The sequence below is a fragment of the Cololabis saira genome, chromosome 20 (assembly GCF_033807715.1).
Source record: "Cololabis saira isolate AMF1-May2022 chromosome 20, fColSai1.1, whole genome shotgun sequence".
Taxonomy (NCBI): Eukaryota; Metazoa; Chordata; class Actinopteri; order Beloniformes; family Belonidae; genus Cololabis; species Cololabis saira.
In genome coordinates this window covers 9443728-9465987 of record NC_084606.1, presented here as the reverse complement: position 1 = coordinate 9465987, position 22260 = coordinate 9443728, and the positions used below count along the sequence as shown (strand labels likewise).

The window sequence follows — 22260 nt, the reverse complement described above, 5'->3', positions numbered from 1 at the left end:
TTTTTTTTAAAGATGTCTGTTCCTTTTAAGTTATACTTATTTCCTCTTTTTTTGTATATTGATTGGCAAAATTTTCTTATGAGCTTTCCACATAATTTGCAGAATTCTGTGGTCCACTAATTCAAGATATTTCAACAGTTTTAACTGAAGGAATAATGTATTTGAAGATGACTATTGGATCTTGAATCCCGCAGAACGGCTGGTCTAAAAATGTCCTAATTTGACGTAAACGCAGCGCTCACTTCGGGTCCAGCTGGAGAGGCTTAGACGAGGTCGCCAGAACCTTTAATTTGTACTTTTTCCAGCTTTAGAAAAATGACGGCACAAGATGAGAGTATTTTTTTTTAGCTTCCTTTTAAAGCAACGTATAGTTTAATGTTGACTTCTAATTATGGGGATGTATAATTACGGGATACCCTGGTGGCAAAGTTCCCGCGGGATCCTCAGACCAGCAGTTTCCAGAAACTTTTGATTAAAAAATGAAGAATCCAATTATCCCTGTCTTTTCTTCCACTTTAATTCCCCCTTCATCTTTCAGCTGAAGGTTTTAGGTGGCGACTTCTTCAACAAAGTGTGCGGCCATTTGAAACTGCTGGAGAAAGAATACTTCGGCCTGGAGTTCAGACACCACAGTGGCCATTACGTAAGAGCGCTGGATCAGACACAAATGCACGTTTAGAAGCCGTTTTTTTATTTACATGCGTCTGTTTCAGGTTTGGTTGGAGCTGATGAAGCCTCTGGTCAAACAGATTAAATGTAAGTCCATTTTTTGGGGGTTTTTACGGTTTAAATGGGAGATTCAGAAACGACTAGCTCAAGGGTCGGCAACCCGCGGCTCTAGAGCCGCATGCGGCTCTCTAGCGCCCCCTTGTGGCTCCCTGGAGCTTTTTCAAAGATGTTTGACCTTTTTTTCCCTTTTTTTTCTTCCTTTTTAATCTCGACATTTCAACTTTTTTTCTCAACATTTCGACTTTTTTCACGAAATTTTGATTATTTCCTCAACATTTAAACTTTTTTCTCAACATTTCGAATTTTTTCTCGAAATTTTGACTTTTTTTCTAAACATTTCAACCTTTTTCTCAACATTTCGACTTTTTTCTCAACATTTTGACTTTTTTCTTGAGATTGTACTTCAACATTAATCTCGACATTTCGACTTTTTTCTCAACATTTCAACTTTTTTCTCGAAATTTTGACTTTTTTTCTAAACATTTCAACTTTTTTCTCGACATTTCGACTTTTTTCTCGAAGTGCATAATGAAAAAAAAATCTTCCGCCAGTTATAACTAGATACATGCAGCATGTGAACATGCAAATGAAAAGTCTTTTATAAGCCTTAGAATGAAGATTCTAAGGCTTATAAAAGACTTTTCATTTTTTTCGGCTCCAGATATATTTGTTTTTTTTGTGTTTTTGGTCCAATATGGCTCTTTCAACATTTTGGGTTGCAGACCCCTGTACTAGCTTATCAATTACGGAAGTTACCTATCTGCTGTTATTAGGAACATAAGTGGTAAATGTGGCATTTAAAACTGTGTTTTTAAGAAATCTGATTTGGCTCTCCTCCTTTTTTTTGTCGGTTACATGAAATAAAAACGGGGGCTTGCTAAAACAAAGGAATAACACGTGTTTATTTTCCCCTCTGGCCAGGCACCGATGACCTTTTCTTCAGGTTTTTAGTTAAATTCTTCCCACCGGACCCTGGACAGCTGAAGAGAAGTTTCACCAGGTGAAGTTCGTCTGTTTTAAAGTTTATAGGTTTGATTTGAAGATTTTATTTCATGCAAAAAGTGTACAAAAAAGTAAAAAAAACAGAATACAAATCTATATATATATATATATATATATATATACACACACACACACACACACAGACACAGGACTGTCTCAGAAAATTAGAATATTGTGATTTTCTTTAATGCAATTACAAAAACAAAAATGTCATACATTCTGGATTCATTACAAATCAACTGAAATATTGCCTTTTATTATTTCAATATTGCTGATCATGGCTTACAGCTTAAGAAAACTCAAATATCCTATTTCAAAAAATTAAAATATTCTGGGAATCTTAATCTTAAACTGTAAACAATAACCAGCAATATTAAAATAATAAAAGGCAATATTTCAGTTGATTTGTAATGAATCCAGGACGTATGACATTTTTTTTTTTTTTATTGCATTACAGAAAATAAAGAACTTGGACTAGGATTGAAGTAACCACTTATCCAGTCCTACCCCTGAAATCTTACATACATTCTTACATATAACAAGACCAGTTTCAGTAACTTCTTACTTATAAAACACACATACCTACTTTAATAACTGTTCAATACAGTGATATAATACTCAATTATATGTATATATAAATATAGTCAAAAACAAATCAAAGAAAACAAAACAAACGCCCAGCATTTAGTTGTGTTACTATGTATGTATGTACTAATAGAAATAATTATAATGCATAGTATTACATTATCACTACTTTACTATAATATAATAGAGAACAATAGACAGCAATGGTATAACAATATACTTGAATAACTATATAAGAGTAGATATGCTATATATACTAGTTCATATATTTACCTCCAATTATATACCATACATAAAATTAATATAAATCTATATATCGACATATTTACATATAACTATAAATCAATGTATATTAATAGAGATATAGATACAAATACTGTACGTATAATACAACTCAATATATCTATATACATACTTACATATAACATATCTATATCCATAATATACATCTTTATATCTACATATATTAATAAATGTTCATATCTACATGTTTATTCACATCTGTATTTTGGGTAGAATGTTTCTTTGTATCTTTTTTTAAATGGTGATATGTTTTGACTTTGTTTTAGCTCCAATTTTCCACAGTTTCACTCCGTAGGTCGAAATGCAGAAACTCTTCAGTGTTTGTGCGTCTGTTTTAACAAAGACTTTACTATAAAGTCCATCTTGTCAGGATTTTATTTGTATTTGGTGAATAACTTCTACATGTAATTAATCCTGGGTGATTCTTTTGCATGCGCAGGTATCTCTTTGCCTTACAGATAAAGCAGGACTTGTCCAACGGCAGCCTCACCTGTAATGACAACAGCGCCGCCCTGCTGATCTCTCACCTGCTGCAGTGTAAGCTTTAACAAAAACATCAAAGAACCATCACAAACACGTCTGAAATGTAAATAGTTATGTTCATAAAGTAAATGTTGGGAAGTCGAGTCATTTTTTAGCTCGGATGTATAAAAACCCTCAATAAACCCTCAATTCGGACCTTTGAATATTTTAGTCAATAAGTGACTACGTTTACATGCAGTCAAAATTCTGGTTATTGCTAATATTCCGGTTACTGAAACATTGGGAATAATCTGTTTCCATGCGTGAGCAAACAGGGTTGTCCCTGTTTACATGGTAATCAATCATTCGGGATATCTGGATCAAACCAGCGACACACGGAGAACGTGATGATGCAATTACCGTCATTTCCGCTTCTTCTTCCTGTATCCAAATTCAAAACAAATGCTGTTTCGCGCAACTTTTCGCTCACCTTCTTGTAAATCTGGCTATCCCGGTACTTTCTACCGTCTACTAATGACAAAATGTTCATATCCTTCATTACATTTATGAAGTGATTAGTCTCCTCCTGGTCTTGTGTTTCTCCGTGTTTATAAGAACTTCCTGGACTCAAAAGAAATCAGGATTCCTTGTGAACAGAGCATGTGCAGAAAACAAATTCCTGTTCCGTTTGATGGGGATATCCCGTTTGGCGTTTACATGACCCAATATTCAGGTTTTAAAAGGAGTAACCCAGGGGTCATATTCCGGTTTTTAAAAACTGGAATATGAGCAAATTCAGGTTATTCAAAGGGGTTATTGGTGTTTACATGGCCGTGCAAAACCGGGTTATTGCTAATATTCGGGTTTTAAAAGGGTTATTAGCCCCTTTCACACAGCCAGTTCGAGGCGGGAACGTTGCGCCTTTAAGCCGCCTCGCTGTTCTGTGTGAAAGTCACGGAGGCGGAATGGGGGGGCCAAGTGGCCCCACCAATAAGCCGGCAGCGGAGGTAGTCACAGAGCCGAAACGGGGTCTGTGTGAATGACACAGCCGGCATGCCACTAGACGCTGACGCTGTCGTCACGCCTCTGATTGCGGAACGCCGGCATGCTGTGTGAATTTACAGACGGGAGCGGCGTTATGCCGGCGTTGTATGGTTCTGTGTGAACCAACAAAGGCGGCGTATTGGCAGGACTTCTTTACACCAATATTGCGGAATCTCTGTGTGAAAGGGGCTATTGATGCATGGAAACGCAGTCAATGTCTAAAGCCTGAATTATGGTTCTCCGTCAAATCGACACCGTGCCTACGCCGTCACCGTGACGCCGTCGTGAACCCTTCGGACTTCTCCGTCACCCCATATGGTCGCGGTGCAGTACCCCCCGTGACCGCTAGTTCGCGATCTTTTCCTGAATGGTTTATCCGACTTTTTCTGGTCACAGTACGTTTACATGCAACAGTTCAATCAGGTTTCTGATCGTATAAGACATCGTTTGGACTTTTAAACTGCATGTAAACACCTTAATCCGATCTATTTCGGACCTATATCGGACATTTAGTAATCGGGTTGCAGCACCTAGATAATCCGTTCACAGTTGGAATTTTAACGCCATGTATACGGAGACATCAGATATTGCAGTCTGCGCATGCTCGAGAATTTCCTCTGGGGCATTCACCCGGAAGTTAAGTGTTAAATAGTTGTTCTTTAAAAAGATCGCGAAAGAGATGGCAGAAGCTTCATCAGGACAACGGAGCAGATCAAAATAAAGTGGGGAAATATACGGAAGGCGTAACATTGGCGCCAAATAAAACAACAGTCAACCGGAAGTGTCTCTTTGTTGAAATGGTTACCATGGTTACAGCGCCACATAGCGTCAAAAAAAATCACACATACATGAAGAAAAGAGCCCTGAAAGTTCACGACTGCTTCAAACCGGAAACCGGAAATGCGTTGCTTCCAGGCGAACCAATCACAGCCCTCTCGGTCTGCGTTTGGTCTGCGTCGCCTCGACGCGTAGTTACAATTTTCGGGAGGTGCACGTCAGTGACGGCGTGGGCTACGGCGTCGTTTTGACACAGAACCATAACTCAGCCTTTAGAGTCCAGATCGGTGACTCGTCAGGGCCTAATCCGGGCTACTTTTGGCACTGGTGTGTCCAAAAGTTCATGAACTGGGTCAAATTTAGGTCTTGGGATGTGTCGTATGAGCCAGATGTTTGCAGTGACATAAAGACATGACTCCCCTTAGCACCCGAGCTGTGCAAAAACAAACCGGTTCTCAACTGGTTCGCAAGTTGAACGAGTTGTGAACCAGCACCAGCTCTGGAACCGGTTTGGTGGAAAAGGAGTATCAGTCAAAACCAAAGAAAACTGCATTCATGAACCACATTTGGACCAAAACGTCTTGACTTTGTAGGAAAAAGGGGTGTGTATAGTGTTGACATGTTTGCTTGTGCTACAGCAGAGATAGGGGACTATGACGAGGAGCTGGACTGTCAACACTTGGACATGAAACACTACGTCCCCAACCAGGAATATCTGGACCACAAGATCATCAAGTTCCATAAGAAACACAGGCATGGAGACCAACTGGACAGATTCAGAGCTGGTAGTTTCCACCGCTGGTCAGTCACCGGTCTTTGTCTCCGTCCACAGAGGAGTCTGTCCAGCGGACTCCAACGTCCAGCTGCTGGAAGTGGCCAGGAAGCTGGACATGTACGGGATCAGGCCTCACGCGGCCAACGACGGGGAAGGACTGAGGATCAACCTGGCCGTCACTCACTCGGGAGTTCTGGTCTTTCAGGTACTGGTTCCATGGTGTCAGGTTAGACCGGGGGTCGCCAACCCGCGGGTCTAGAGCTGCATGCGGCTCTTTAGCGCCGCCCTGGTGGCTCCTGGAGATTTTTCCAAACCTTTTTTTGCTTTTTCGCTTTTTTTTCTCTTTTTTTTCTCTTTTTTTCCCTCTTTTTTTTCCTTTTCTTCTTCTTTTTTTCCTTTTTTTCTTCCTTTTTGCTTTCCTTTTTAATCTCGACATTTTGACTTTTTTCTCAACATTTCAACTTTTTTCTCGTCTTTTCGACTTTTATCTCGAAATTTTGACTTTTTTCTCGACATTTCGTCATTTTTCTCAAGATCGTACTTCAACATTAAACTCGACATTTCAACTTTTTTCTCAAAATGTTGACTTTTTTCTCGACATTTCGACTTTTTTCTCGAAATTTTGACTTTTTTCTTGACATTTCGACTTTTTTCTGGACATTTCGAATTTTTTCCTCGACATTTCAACTTTTATCTCGAAATTTTGACTTTTTTCTCGACATTTCAACTTTTTTCTCGAAATTTTGACTTTTTTCTTGACATTTCGACTTTTTTCTGGACATTTCAACTTTTTTCTGGACATTTCGACTTTTATCTCGAAATTTCAACTTTTTTCTCGACATTTCCACTTTTTTCTCGACATTTCCACTTTTTTCTCGAGATTGTACTTCAACATTAATCTCGACATTTCGACTTTTTTCTCGAAATTTCAACTTTTTTCTCAACATTTCGACTTTTATCTCAACATTTCAACTTTTTTCTCGAAATTTTGACTTTTTTTCTTGATATTTCAACTTTTTTTTCAACATTCTGACTTTTTTCTCGACATTTCGCCTTTCGCCATTTGCCTTCATTCTAAGGCTTATAAAAGACTTCATCTTTTGCGGCTCCAGACATATTAGTTTTTTGTGTTTTTGGTCCAATATTGCTCTTTGAACATGTTGGGTTGCCGACCCCTGGGCTAGACGCTAGACGCTGCCATCAGGGAGTTCGGTTAAGCCGCCGTTGAAAGATCTGGCATGTTGGTGTCGACAAATATCAAATGGACTAAGTTGGTTTGTCGTTATCCAGGTTACTTGAGAATTTGGTAACCTCTTGACTCGTTATAATGGCGTCACAAACTGGTCAGATTTCCATATAGAGGGAATGCATTGACGTCACTTCCCCACTGGACCAGCCCCCTTACTCACACTGAGAGGCAAACATGGCTGCAACTAGTGGAGAAGACGGGATAACAGTCGATTATGGTCTTAAATTAGCGTCAGTTGGACTTGACAGTGACCCGTACAGTTACCCCAAGAACCAGTGGTCCATGACATTAATATTTGGTACAGTTACCAAGAACCAGTGGTCCATGGACATTAATATTTGTCCACGAATCCAGTTTCCTGATATTTATATGAACTTAATTTCTACGCCGGGGAAATACACGAAGCAAAGCTTGAAGGCATACAAAAGTCTTGACGCTTGGTCCGACTTCAAGGCAGGATTTGTTGTAGAAATTAAAGTGATGAGGACACGGAACTTTATGATTTGACCGTTTAACGTTAGCTACCCAAAAATCCAACATTACCTGATACAAAATGGGAACCGCAAATCCACGTTTCGGTGCCTGGAATCCAGTTGTTTCTGTAAATTGCAGTGATCCATTTGTCTTTCTTAAGCTTATTTTTCGGCAGTCTGTAAAACGATAACTCTGATTTCTTGCTAAATCTATGAGTACAGTCGATCGCACAACAGCTCTTTCCCATTTTAGATGTTTTCCAGTTGCTCAAACTGAAAGTTTATGCTGACACTCAGTCTTTCTGACACTCAGTCTTTCTGACACTCAGTCTTTCTGACACTCAGTCTTTCTGACACTCAGTCTTTCTGACACTCAGTCTTTCTGACACTCAGTCTTTCTGACACTCAGTCTTTCTGACACTCAGTGGGCGAAACCCGCTGTGAAGTCGCATCTGTGACGTCATGCATTCCCTCTATTCTGCAGCGAGCTCTAAAATAGCTGGTTCAACCATCATAAAACCTTCTTCTTCAAAAAAAATAATTAGTTTGGTTCCTGTGGGTTTAACTTGGTCCAACCGGTTGATCGAAGTCGTTATTAGCAACTCTGCGGCCATTTTTGTGGCCACCCCCCAGTGGTCAGTCGCGGAACTGCACATTTTCTTAGTTCTGCATCAGTTTCCCTGCCTCATCCTGATTGGGTTGGTACATTTGATACCGGTGGGAGCAGCAGTGAATGGGAGGGGAACCAGACCCAGTTTGGACCGACATGGGAAAATACAGGACTGTCTCAGAAAATTAGAATATTGTGATAAAGTCCTTTATTTTCTGTAATGCAAAAATGTCATACATTCTGGATTCATTACAAATCAACTGAAATATTGCAAGCCTTTTATTATTTTAATATTGCTGATCATGGCTTACAGCTTAAGAAAACTCAGAAATCCTATCTAAAAAAAATTGAATATTCGGGGAATCTTAATCTTAAACTGTAAGCCATAATCAGCTATATTAAAATAATAAAAGGCTTGCAATGTTTCAGTTGATTTGTAATGAATCCATAATGTATGACATTTTTGTTTTTTTTAATTGCATTACAGAAAATAAAGAACTTTATCACAATATTCTAGTTTTCTGAGACAGTCCTATACTTTTACACACGATGTGTGAGCATATTTAATCTTGATAACATTGTTGTCAAGGACTAATGGGCTTCTTCGCTGATCTACTCATTTGTTTTCCAGGGAAACACCAAAATCAACACGTTCAGCTGGGCGAAGATACGCAAGCTGAGCTTCAAACGCAAGCACTTCCTGATCAAACTACATGACAAAGTCGGGGTGAGAACCGTTTCAACTTTCATCAGGGTGCAATATGTGTTCTTGTAATCTTCACACCAGGTAATAACCTGGTTCTTGTTGCTTTTGTGCTCGATGCTGAGCGTAAACACTCAACAGATGTTTGGGGTCTTAACGACCGTCTTTTCTGATAACTTGCAAGATTAATAAGAGAAGAGCTACCAGTTCACTGGTAAGCTAGCAGTGGCATTGAGTCTTGAAGAGTCGTTCTCAGTTCCTTAAGTGGAAATCTCATCATTTCAGTGTTTTTATTCCCTTTTTTCCTTCCTAATCTTCTTTTTTAAATTGGTGGTTGGCAAAAGTAGTGCACGACCACGAGTGACATGTCGGTGGATCCTACCCGATCCGTCACTGCAAACTGAAACATGGTGGACATTTCTGGCCTACTAGCGTTCATTAGACCCGTCCTAATGGAAACCTGACTTTGGAGAGCCAGTCCAGACCACATGTAACAGGGATAGGATCAATCACCAACGTATGTGTTGTGGTCCTGGCCAACTCTGGTGATTAGTGATCCAAATTAATCATGGAGTGCGTTTACATGGGAAGTTTAATTCCTCTTTAATTCAGAATTAAAACTAAATCCGATTTAAAATTATTATAAAAATGACCATGTAAACACCTTATTCCAAATTAAAATGGCCATTCCAAATTAAACTTAATTCCGATGTAAGTGGCTGGTTTATTCCGATTTTAAATCTGAATATAATAATTCCACGATCATGTTTACACTCATTCCTCTTTAAATTAATTCCGGTCTTTCTTTCTGCTCGTTCCCTCATCCGTCTGTCTCCATGACGCTTATATTCTGCGCTGGGCTTGTTTTCCAAACAAAGTTTCAAGATGGCAGCACGCAGTAAACGCTGGTCAAGAGACGATTTATTTAATAAATAGCTTGGAGGACCTGGAAATAATTAAAAGGACAGATGGCAGGAAACATTAAAATTGTGAGCTTTTTAAAGTTGTAGCGGAGCTACGTTTGTTTTTCTTCCAGTAGACGTAACTTCCGCCCCCCTATCCAATCAGAACCTTCCCAACCCCCAGACCTTAAGAGGAATTGGATAAAGTCGATCAAACGTGTTTTCCATGTAAATCTCAATTCAGAATTACTATTTCCATGTAAACTTGAGGGAAAATAGTTTAATTCGGAATAATTAATTCTGAATTAATAAACATCCTGTAACCGTGGCCATTGTGTCAGGTGTGACAGGATGCCTCTACAAGGCTTGTACCCATCGGTGTGTTTCCATTAGTGGGGATCCTCTGCAGTTTCATGGGCCTAGATCACTGCCCTGTGTCTCAAAAAGGTCTGGGATCTTCTACGAGTTGAGGGTTAGGAGCCGATTGCCATCATTATCTTCTTCTAGTTATTGGCAGCTGGCAAACTGTGGCAAACTGCTACCACCATGCGGTACGGTGTGGTAGTCTGTGAAGTTAGTGGATCTTACACAACTAACCCAATGACTAGATGAGTGAAGTGACTGAGGACCAAGGAAGAGGTTGACCCTGTTACAAATCCATCCTCATCGGTTTCTTGCCTCGGTTAAATGGAGTTAAAGGGGAGTTTTTCTTGCCACTGTTTGGCTTAAGGCTTTTCTCCCACTAGGGGAGCTTTTACCTGCCATTGTTTATGTAATAATTGCTCGGGGGTTTATGTTCTGGGTCTCTGGAAAGCGCCTCGACCAGGGGTCGGCAACCCAAAATGTTGAAAGAGCCATATTGGACCAAAAACACAAAAAACAAATATGTCTGGAGCCGCAAAAAATTAAAAGTCTTGTATCAGCCTTAGAATGCCCTGCTGGTAGAGACGCACAATTTAAATGACATATTTTGTTCAACTAACATGACTAAGCATAAATTACATAGAAACACCAGCAAAAATATTTAAAAAAATGAAATAAATAAGGATTTAATCCAGATTTAAAGTAATTAAACCTTCATATTGTTTAGTTTTTATACATTTGGGGGTTGGGGGCCTTGGGGTTGGGGGTCGGCTTGGGGGGTCTGGGGCGCGGGCCTCTGGTGGCCCCTGGGGGGCGGTGGGGGGGGCCGTGGGGCCCTGTCCCTAGCCGGTGGGGGCCTTGGGGGCCTGTGGGGGGGGTTACCTCATGGCGGTGGGGGGGGGGTGGCTGGGGAGGGCTCGGGCGGGGGGCTGTGGCTGGGGCGTCTCCGGGCCTCCCGGGGGTGGCGGGGCCGTGGACGTGGGGGTCCCACCCGGAGGGCCCGGCCCTGCCTGGGTGGGGGGTGGCTGTCTGCGCTGGGGGGGCATTGCTGCCTTGGTCCTCCGTCGCTGGGCGGGGGCCAAGTGCCCCTGCGGATGTGGGGACTCCGGGACCCTTGGGGTGTCCGCCGGGGTGGCCTCGGGGGGGGGTGGGGCCGGGTCCGGGGAGCGGGCTTCCCCTGACCGGGGGGTGCACGGGCGGGCGCGACGGCGGGGTGGCACCATTCCCAGGTATCTATGTCTTATGTTGTCAGTATGAATGGGAGGATGTTGGACCGTTTCCTCCTCCGTCTGGGGGCTCCGGCGGCGCCGGGGGCGCCCTTGGAGGTACGGTGGGGCCCTTGCCCGGCTCGGGGGGCCGGCCCCCGTCTACTGGACGGCCGGTGGGGGGACGCGGGTGTCTTATCAGGGCCGGCTTTGCTGGTCCTGCTTCCTGGCTTCGGCCTCCGCTCCCCCTCTTGCCCCCCCTACACGATTCATACGCACATAGGCGAAAGGCGGGGGGTCCGGGTCGTGGGGGGCACTGTCCCGCGGGGCCTGGCACTCCCCGCCTCACGGTTTTAACAGCAAAATAGACACTGCACATTCAACACTTAATAAATACATTTGACAAGGACACGTAGTTCGGGAGGGGGGGGGGGTCTGTGTCAATCGATACTTGGCCCTCCCTCCTCCCTGTTTTTATGGCATTAATCACATGCACTCAACACAAGGGGCGGGAGGGGGTCCCACATCACCCGCGTTCCCTCACCGGCCTGGGCCTGGGACGGGTGGGTCGGGTTACCCGGGCCTGGCGGGGCCCGCCGTGCAGCCTGGGGTGCCTTCTGGCGGTGCTGGATCCCCCCGGGGAGGGGGAAACGGTGCGTGATTGTATGTCTGTGTCGGTGAGAATGCGGTATGGAAGGGTCCTGCCATGGAGGATTTGAGCCTCCATTGGCAGGACGTCAAAAACTTAATAATTTATCAATATTATATTATACAAAGATGGTTATTATTATTATTATTATTAGTATTATTATTAGTATTATTATTATTATTATGTATAGTATATTATATTATTATTAGTATAGGTATCGGATAGGTGAATGGATGAATGAATGGGATGCCTGGGTCTGGGGCCCTCCGTTGTCGGGCCTGCGCGGGTGTCGCCTTGTTGGGGGGTTCCCTCTCTGCGGGCCCGTCTCCGGTCCCCCCCGCTGCCTCTACGGCGGGGCGCCCCTCTGGTCTTGGAGGGCCACTTTCGTGGGGGACGGGTGCGCCTGCCCGCGTCGGCGGCCGGGGCGGCTCTGTCTCTCCGGGCGGGCTGGCCCCCTGCCGGGTGGGGGTCGTTGGCCTGAAGGGTGAGGGCCTCCTGGCCGCGTGTCCGGCCCGGACCGGGTGGCCGGGGATTGCCTGGGTCGCGGTCCGCCGCCGCGGGATCCCTGGCTGCTTCTTTCCGCGCCGTGGGGGCCCCGCCCGCGGGCCCCCTCGGCCGCCGCCGGGTGGGGGGGGGGGGCCTCGCAGGCGGTGGGTTGCCTCCCTCCTACTTCTCCCCTCTGTGGGGTTGCCGGTGGCCTGGGTTCCGGGCTCTTCCTTGTCGGCCTCTGGTCTCACGGGTGGCGGGGTTGCTCCCCCCCCTCCCCCACTATAGATACACTTCAGGTGGAGCTTTGTTTGGTTTATTACACACACACACACACACACACACACACACACACACACACACACACACACACACACACACACACACACACACACACACACACACACACACATATAGTAATTTAGTCACACGCATACACACACACACACACACACACACACACACACACACACACACACACACACACACACACACACACACACACACACACACACACACACACACACACACACACACACACACACACACACACATGCATGATCATATACATACACACACACACACATAGACATACACACTGGCTTGTTCACCTGCATGCTGGCTCTCTAGTTTTTGGGTTTAGGTAGCGGTAGCGATAGCTTAGCTCAGACTGCGATCAGATCTCAAGATTTAGGTCGATTGCTGTTCGTGTTTTGGATGGCTCCGTGCCGGTTTCGTGCTTTGTTTGTGGTTTTTTTGTTGCAGATTTCCAGTGCTTGACGTGTGTCTCCGTGTGTTCCTGCTTCCTGGATTGGCAGTGGATGTCGTCACGACCCCCCCCCCATCCCCCCCCCCCCCCCCCCCCAAAAAAAAAAAAAAAAAAAAAAAAAAAAAAAAAACACTGGGTTTGTATGTGTATATTTATGTATGTGTACGCATATGTGTGCGTATATATATGTATATATTACATATAGTAATAATGCACATATATACACTTTTGGTTTCTACCGTCATGGTATCAATCAATAATATGTGTGCAGACAAGGTAAAAAAAAAAAAAAAAAAAAAAAAAAAGTTTTTATACATTTTAAGGATTTGTTTTTTAAAAAATGTTTTAATTTACTTTTTTAATTGTAGTTTTCAATTTGTTAATATGTGAATTATTCAAGTTTATTCCACTTTTTTATGTAAATCCTTTCATTTAATCAGAATTTAAATTACATATTTGGGTCAACGTGTAACAAACATGACTCAGAATATATTACATAGAAACACCAGCAACAATATTAAAGCAAAAAATAAAAATAAAAAAGGATTTAATCCGGATTTAAAGTAATTAAACCTTCATAATGTTTAGTTTTTACCTATTTTAAGGATTTAAATTTTTTGTTTTTTGAATCCTCTTTTCTCCTCAGTTATTTTTCCCTTTGACCGGTTTGTTTCTTCGTTAACAGAAATGTTGAAATTTAATATTTATTCTACATATTTTTACAGCATTGGAAAACGTTAAAAATGTTTGTGTCATGTTTGTCCTCCATAGAAACCATATTAAAACCAAAAATATATTTCCCTCCCCCATTTACTTCCATTTTCAAACATTTTTGAAAAAGCTCCAGGAGCCACTAGGGCGGCGCTAAAGAGCCGCATGCGGCTCTAGAGCCGTGGGTTGCCGACTCCTGTCTAGAGACAACTTTGGTTGTATTAGACGCTATATAAATAAAATTAATTGAAATTGAATTGAAGCTGAATTGATGAGACTTGAATTGCTGACGGTGGCATTTATAATCTTTGACTTAACAGTATAAACATATTTTAAAGTTTTACCTCATGCCCATCCAGCCGTCGTGTAAGGACACTCTGGAGTTCGCCATGGCCAGTCGGGATGTGTGTAAATCCTTCTGGAAGATGTGCGTAGAGTACCACGCCTTCTTCAGGCTTCCCGAGGAGCCGAAGGCCATTCACAAGACGCTGCTGTCCTGCAAGGGCTCCAGGTTCAGATACAGGTACCAAACACACCCCATTCGTACCTATGAACCTACATTCAAGCACTTCTCTCGCCTCTGTTCTGTACACACCTACAAACCCAATCTCCAGAAGGACGTTGAGACTTGAATCAGTTATCCGTTACCAAGTGGTAAAAGCTTTATGGTCCCAACTGTAATGTTCAGAGCAGGTGTTTATCTTCAAACCATCCATCCTATGAGCAACTGTCCCCACTGAGCAATTTAAATGTTTGCTTTAGCCTAAATCTGATTTATATTTGATCGTTGATAGCAACTTCAGTTTATTGTTGATTGATTTAGATCAGGGGTGTCAAACTCATTTTACTTGGCGGGCCGGATTTGACCAATTTTTTTCTCGCGGGCCGCATGATCAAAAATTGTTATCTAATCCAATATCGGTTTAGTTAATTTTAAAGGAAATATGCACTTTGTTTACACTCTAATTATGTAAAATGTATTTCTTCAGGATCTTTTCTTGAAATTTTTTGTTTTTTTTCAAATTATGTAAGATACTTTTAATATAATTTTACAAAAATAAACAGAAACAAGTATGTTTTTTTATATTTCGCTTTTTTATAGAAAATTTAATTAAAAGCTAAATCTTTCTTATTACATCCGAGAGTGTTTCTTTGTGATTGAAAGATTTTTCCAGTACAATTAAGTGTATTTATTTTTAAAAATTGGCGCGGATATTTACGCCAGTGTGCCAAAAAAGTCAGCACTTCTCTTTTAACGGTTTTACTTTGTCACTATCCTCGTATTCAAAACTGAAATTCTCCGAATAAATATCTTCTATCATCTTTTTTAGCAGTGATATTTTTCCTGCGAAAATATATAATAGTAGTCATTTAATAAAAATAAACGACTGTCTACAAAGAAATAAAATGGCCAAATGCATTCTAGAAAACTAAAAAAATGTTGAAAACTGCTCTATTTGTGGAATAACGATGGATTTGTAGAAGAAATATATTATCGGATATGCTGCGATTCATGGCAATTAATTATGCCTTCCTTTTTAGTAAATTAACATTTAGTTTTTTTGCGTTGGAAACTTCTCGCGGGCCGCATGAAAATCTTTCTCGGGCCGCACATTTGACACCCCTGATTTAGATAACGTGTTGTGTTGGCAGTGGGCGAACCCAGAAACAGCTGCTGGAGTGTATGGGATCAGGGGAGAAGAAATCGTTACGCTTTGAAAGGTAAGGACCAGTTACAAAACCTTCTCCCTAAATGGGAAATAAAACACTGTTGACTATGTTATTATTGGACTAAACCACTAAATTGATCCATCCATCCATCCATCCATCCATCCATGAACTTCTGCTTATCAATGTTTGGGTCACGAGGGCTGCAGACCTCCCTCTTCTTGGCCACTTTCTCTTGCTTCCCCGGGAGAATCGTAAGGTGTTCCCAGACCAGCCAGGAGATACGATCTCTCCATGTCCTGGGTCTGACTCTGGGCCTCCTCCCAACTGGACGTTGTCCAAACCCTCCTGGGGGAGACGTCCAAGAGGCATCCTCACTAGATACCAAAACCACTTCAGCTGGCTGATTTAAGTAGGGAGGAGCACAACTGGAGTCTGAGTCCATCCTGGATGTCTGAATTTCCCTGAGATACTTAGACTTCTCACTCATTCCCAATCCTCATGGGGCGTTCCACCCTTTTACCAGTCAGTGTGGTTCCATGCACATCTAAATCCAGCTATTGGCAACACTCTAGCTAGGGATTAAACTGGAGTTTTCCAGAAATCAAAGTATACATGCGAGAGAAGACAATTGATTATTGAGTGAGGTGTGTTCGACTCCACTGGGCTAGGTGGCGCCACACACACTTTTGCGTTGGTGTTCTTCTGGTTCCTTCTTTGTTGTTCGTTTTCTTCTCCTACTGTGTTGATATTATGGCTGTGTCGTCACTTCCAGAAGGGGGGGGTCCCTGGGCGGTCGCTAGCTCGGCTAAGCGACCGCCCCGGGATAACTCGGATTAGGACGCATTATCTGGCACTAAAAGTTCGATGTCAAGAGTTTCAGTTCGGTTCGACTACAGCCTGACTAGGGTGTAAACACGGCTGTTAAAACTTGGATAAAAGAGGGACATGCCTGGAACACCTCCCTAGGGAGGAGGGACATGCCTGGAACACCTCCCTAGGGAGGCGTCCAGGAGGCATCCGGTACAGATGCCCAAGCCACCTCAGCTGACTCCTCTCAATGTGAAGGAGCAGCGGCTCGACTCCGAGCTCCTCCCGGGTGACCGAACTCCTCACCCTATCTCTAAGGGAGCGTCCAGCCACCCTGCGGAGGAAACTCATCTCTAAGGGAGGAAACTCATCTCTAAAGGAGCGTCCAGCCACCCTGCGGAGGAAACTCATCTCGGCCGCTTGTATCCGCGATCTTGTCCTTTCGGTCACTACCCAAAGTTCACGACCATAGGTGAGGGTAGGTGCGTAGATTGACCGGTAAATCGAGAGCTTCGCTTTTCGACTCAGCTCCCTCTTCACCACGACGGTCCAGTACATCGACCGCATTACTGCGGACGCTGCACCGATCCGTCTGTCAATCTCCCGCTCCATCGTTCCCTCACTCGTGAACAACATCCCGAGATACTTGAACTCCTCCACCTGAGGCAGGACTTCTCCACCCACCCGGAGAAGGCACGCCACCCTTTCCCGGTGGAGAACCATGGCCTCGGTTTTGGAGGTGCTGATTCTCATCCCTGCCGCGTCGCACTCGGCCTCAAACCGCCCCAGCACATGCTGGAGGTCCCGGCCTGATGAAGCCAACAGGACAACATCATCTGCAAAAAGCAGAGATGAAATCCTGAGGTTCCCAAACCGGATCCCCTCCGGCCCCTGGCTGCGACTAGAAATCCTGTCCATAAAAATGATGAACAGGACCGGTGACAAAGGGTGCTATTTAAACATGTCTAAGTGCATCACCTTTTCTTTCATTCTTCACCCAGGACCTACGGTCAGTCAGACTACGATCCCAGGCAGTGTCAGTCTTCTCCTGATCTCCTCACCGATGTCTCCAAACAGGTAACAGATTTTCGAAGCCATTTCAGCCCCTTGTGTTTCAATAATCAAGAACTTTCAAGAAATCTTCCAAGTTTTTAGGGTTGAGAACTAACCTTTGACGTTTCATCAACTGTGGCGATCAGCATCTTCTACTATGTTACTGAGTGTTTTTTAGGGGTGTAACAATATATCGTGCCACGAAATTTTGCGATACAAAAACGTCACGAAACGTGTCGTGGAGGTGACAAACTGTATCACGATATTGGGTTATTAATATTAATCTATTGTGTTGACTAGAAACGCGCCTCGACCCACGGACCAAAATCTTACTCCGCTCAGAAGAAACTAGTCCCGTTTTGAGCTCCGAACTTTTACTTATGTAAGTCTGGTGTAGAGTTAAGCCTTACCTTATTAAATTAAACCTTTTTGGGGTCGTGAGTAGGATAAACATGGGGACAACTTCTGCTGAGTTCCAGTGTACTTTAATGTCCCTCAACAGTGTAGGATTTTAGAACATCAACACAGCACCTAGTGCCGTACTGTGGCGTATCACTCCGCCAAATCTAAAACAGACTAATCACTACAGATAAACTGACTAGTGTCATTATAGTCCCTGATTTACATCAGAATATAAAGAATATATTTATAAAATAATCAACCCTGAATTACCAAAATAACCTTCTTAACAAAAATAAATCTCCTCTTACACTTATAAGGTGAACATGAATCAATCTTTTTTATGATGTAAAATTGTATGTATTTATTTACTTTTATTTATTTATTTAATTTTAGTTGTCAAATTTCTGGAAAAGAAAAAAGTCAAATCATACATGAGAGAAACTATTCAGTTTGTGGCTAAATATTTGTACTTGTATGAAACTGAAGATGCATAATGCAAACCTGACAAACCTGACAGTTTGTGGAAAATGGTTGGCCCGGCTTTCTCTTTAAAACTTAAACAGTTATAAAGCATTACAAACTGTAACAATAGGGCAAACGCACAGCATTGTTTTGTATTTTGTGTCTTTCAAATAAAAGAACATTTTTTCCAGTCATATGTTCCTCATTCAAGGTTGTTAAAAAATACTGCTATAATATCGTATCGTTATCGTGAGATTAGTGCATCGTTACACCCCTAGTGTTTTTATGCTTTGCCTCCTCAGATATACGAACACGGCCGGCCGTTCCCGCGGTCCAGTCGCGCCCTGGAGGTTCACAGTCAGGACGAAATGCTCCCGCGACACAGAGATGTGAACGACATCGTCGAGGGAGGGGCTAAACGCAGCCAGTCGTCTGTCGAGGTCCGCCAGCGGCCACACCCGCTCTGCCATGTCACGGCCCTCTCTCCACTCCCCCACCAGTCGGCTCCCTCTCCAAAGACGAGGTCGGCCTCCATCTCTCTGATGGAGGACGTGGGCGGAGGGCGGATCGGGGCGCAGCGCCAGGCCCAGCGGCTCGCCGGCGTCTACGCCAACCGCTCGCGGCGCCGGCCGAACCCCCAGCCGCACCTGGACGCCGGGCAGCAGCTCGTCCTGCTGTACCCCAACAGCCCGGCGTACCAGTACCACCCGGTCCTCCCGTCCTTCCCCCTGGCGCGCTCCGCGCCGCTCAACCGCCACCCCTACTTGTCCGACTACGTCGCCGTTTCCTCGCTGGAGCGATTCCCACCTGCGGTCAGGCGAGACTACGCGCCCATGGAGGACGCGTCGCGGCATTCGTACTATCCGCTGAGCCACGATTCGCCGTCTCTTTCCCCGTTTAGAAGGAACTTCCACCCGTCTGGTTCCGGGGGTCTGGGACTAGCTAGGGTTTACCCGCCCGGGGGAAACGGCGCCAGGCTGCTGGGCCTCGGACACACGGAGGCGGGACACTACAGCGACGACTCCCGCTTCCTGCCGGGGCTGCCTCGCCGCGTCGCCAGCCAACCGGACGTCAAGTTCCACCTCTCGAGGAGCTCCAACCCGGCCTTCAACCCGGCCTCCGAGTTCCGGCCCCTGGGCTACTACCCCCACCTGACCCGGCCCTCCAGACCCACCTACCTGCCCCTCAACTCCTCCCCGCTGCCGGAGCGGCCCACCTCCGTCTGCATGATCGGCGGCACCTCGGGGAGCTACAGCGACTCTGACCCCGAGGTTTTCTACCCGTATTACTGCCCCCCCCCGCCGCTGGGGAACGTGGTCCGCTCCGCCGGACTGGCCAAGATGAGGTTCTCCTCCGGGAGCCTCCAGCTGGAGGAGGAGGACGAGGGGGAGGAGGAGGGACGGGCAGACGGAGCCGCTAAGGAGACCCAGAAAAAAGAGATAAGATGGGAACACAGGGAGGAGAGAAGCAAAGGAGAAGAGGCCGTGAAGAGAGAACAGATTACTCAGGTCACGCTGTAGAAACACTAAATATTTAGGTGTCCAGGATATACGGAAGAGTATTAGGGCCATGCAGGAGAAAACATATTTGAGAGGGCAAGATTTTGTTTTATTGTGCACTTCGAAGAAAAAGTCGAAATGTCGAGAAGAAAGTCGAAATGTCGGGAAAAAAGTTGAAATGTTGAGAAAAAAGGCAAAATTTTGACTTTATTCACGAAATTTTGAATGTATTCTTGAAATTGTTTTTCAACATTAATTTCGACATTTCGACTTTTTTCTCAACATTTCGACTTTTTTCTCGAAGTGCACAATAAAAAATGTTGAAATACAATTGAGAAAAAAGTCGAAATGTCGAGATTAATGTTGAAATACAATATCAAGAATAAAGTCGAAATATCGCCTTTTTCCTCTCAACATTTCAACTTTATTCATGAAATGTTGACTTTTTTCTCTCAACATTTCAACTTTATTCTTGAAATTTTGACTTTTTTCTCAACATTTTGACTTTTTTCTCCACATTTCAACTTTATTCTCGAATTTGTACTTCAACATTAATCTCGACATTTCAACTTTATTCACAAAATTTCGACTTTTTTCTCAACATTTTGACTTTTTTCACGAAATTCTGACTTTTTCCTCAACATTTCGACTTTTTTCTCAAAATTGTACTTCAACATTAATCTCGACATTTCGACTTTATTCACGAAATTTCGACTTTTTTCACGAAATTCCGACTTTTTTATCAACATTTTGACTTTTTTCTCAACATTTCAACTTTTTTCTCGAAATTGTACTTCAACATAAATCTCGACATTTCGACTTTATTCACGAAATTTCGACATTTCGACTTTTTTCACGAAATTCCGACTTTTTTTATCAACATTTCGACTTTTTTCTCAAAATTGTACTTGAACAGTAATCTCGACATTTTGACTTTTTTCTCAACATTTCAACTTTATTCACGAAATTTCAACTTTTTTCTCGCCATTTTTACTTTTTTCTCAACATTTCAACTTTATTCTCGAATTTGTACTTCAACATTAATCTCGACATTTCAACTTTATTCACAAAATTTCGACTTTTTTCTCAACATTTTGACTTTTTTCACGAAATTCCGACTTTTTTATCAACATTTCGACTTTTTTCTCAAAATTGTATTTGAACATTAATCTCGACATTTCAACTTTATTGACGAAATTTCGACTTTTTTCTCGACATTTCAACTTTTTTCACTAAATTCCGACTTTTTTCTCAACATTTCGACTTTTTTCTCGAAATTGTATTTGAACATTAATCTCGACATTTTGACTTTTTTTCTCAACATTTCAACTTTATTCTCGAAATTGTACTTCAACATTAATCTCGACATTTCGACTTTATTCACGAAATCTCGACATTTTGACTTTTTTCTCAACTTTTTTATCAACATTTGGACTTTTTTCCTCGAACTTACATACACTGATGCCACTTTTCCACCAAACCGGTTCCAGGGCTGGACGTCAAGTTCCACCTCTCGAGGAGCTCCAACCCGGCCTTCAACCCGGCCTCCGAGTTCCGGCCCCTGGGCTACTACCCCCACCTGACCCGGCCCTCCAGACCCACCTACCTGCCCCTCAACTCCTCCCCGCTGCCGGAGCGGCCCACCTCCGTCTGCATGATCGGCGGCACCTCGGGGAGCTACAGCGACTCCGACCCCGAGGTTTTCTACCCGTATTACTGCCCCCCCCCGCCGCTGGGGAACGTGGTCCGCTCCGCCGGACTGGCCAAGATGAGGTTCTCCTCCGGGAGCCTCCAGCTGGAGGAGGAGGACGAGGGGGAGGAGGAGGGACGGGCAGACGGAGCCGCTAAGGAGACCCAGAAAAAAGAGATAAGATGGGAACACAGGGAGGAGAGAAGCAAAGGAGAAGAGGCCGTGAAGAGAGAACAGATTACTCAGGTCACGCTGTAGAAACTAAATATTTAGGGGTCCAGGAAGAGTATTAGGGCCATGCAGGAGAAAAAATATTTGAGAGGGCAAGATTTTGTTTTATTGTGCACTTTGAGGAAAAAGTTGAAATGTCGAGAAAAAAGTCGAAATGTTGTGAACAAAGTCAAAATTTCGTGACTAAAGTTGAAATGTTGAGAAAAAAGGAGAAATTTCGACTTTATTCACAAAATTTTGAATGTATTCTTGAAATTGTATTTCAACATTAATTTCGACTTTTTTCTCAACATTTCGACTTTTTTCTCGAAGTGCACAATAAAAAAGGTTGAAATAAAATTGAGAAAAAAGTCAAAAGGTCGAGATTAATGTTGAAATACAATCAAGAATAAAGTCGAAATTTCGCCTTTTTTCTCTCAACATTTCAACTTTATTCTTGAAATTTTGACTTTTTTCCCAAAATTTCGACTTTTTTCTCAACATTTTGACTTTTTTCACAAAATTCCGACTTTTTTATCAACATTGACTTTTTTCTCAAAATTGTATTTGAACATTAATCTCGACATTTTGACTTTTTTTCTCAACATTTCAACTTTATTCTCGAAATTGTACTTCAACATTAATCTCGACATTTCGACTTTTTTCACG

General features: G+C 43.2%; 1 protein-coding gene across 1 annotated transcript in view; it reads left to right on the top strand.

The window, feature by feature from the left end:
* Positions 1–22260, top strand: part of LOC133420427 (FERM domain-containing protein 7) — a 49567-nt gene that overhangs the window by 26333 nt on the left and 974 nt on the right. Inside the window, exons 4-15 of the mRNA XM_061710121.1 lie at positions 539–643; positions 714–756; positions 1651–1729; positions 3059–3156; positions 5541–5655; positions 5735–5882; positions 8641–8736; positions 14157–14320; positions 15451–15519; positions 17277–17352; positions 18495–19708; positions 21213–21627. Of these exons, the coding sequence (XP_061566105.1) occupies positions 539–643; positions 714–756; positions 1651–1729; positions 3059–3156; positions 5541–5655; positions 5735–5882; positions 8641–8736; positions 14157–14320; positions 15451–15519; positions 17277–17352; positions 18495–19708; positions 21213–21627 (2622 nt within the window). The remainder of the gene's footprint in view (positions 1–538; positions 644–713; positions 757–1650; positions 1730–3058; positions 3157–5540; positions 5656–5734; positions 5883–8640; positions 8737–14156; positions 14321–15450; positions 15520–17276; positions 17353–18494; positions 19709–21212; positions 21628–22260) is intronic.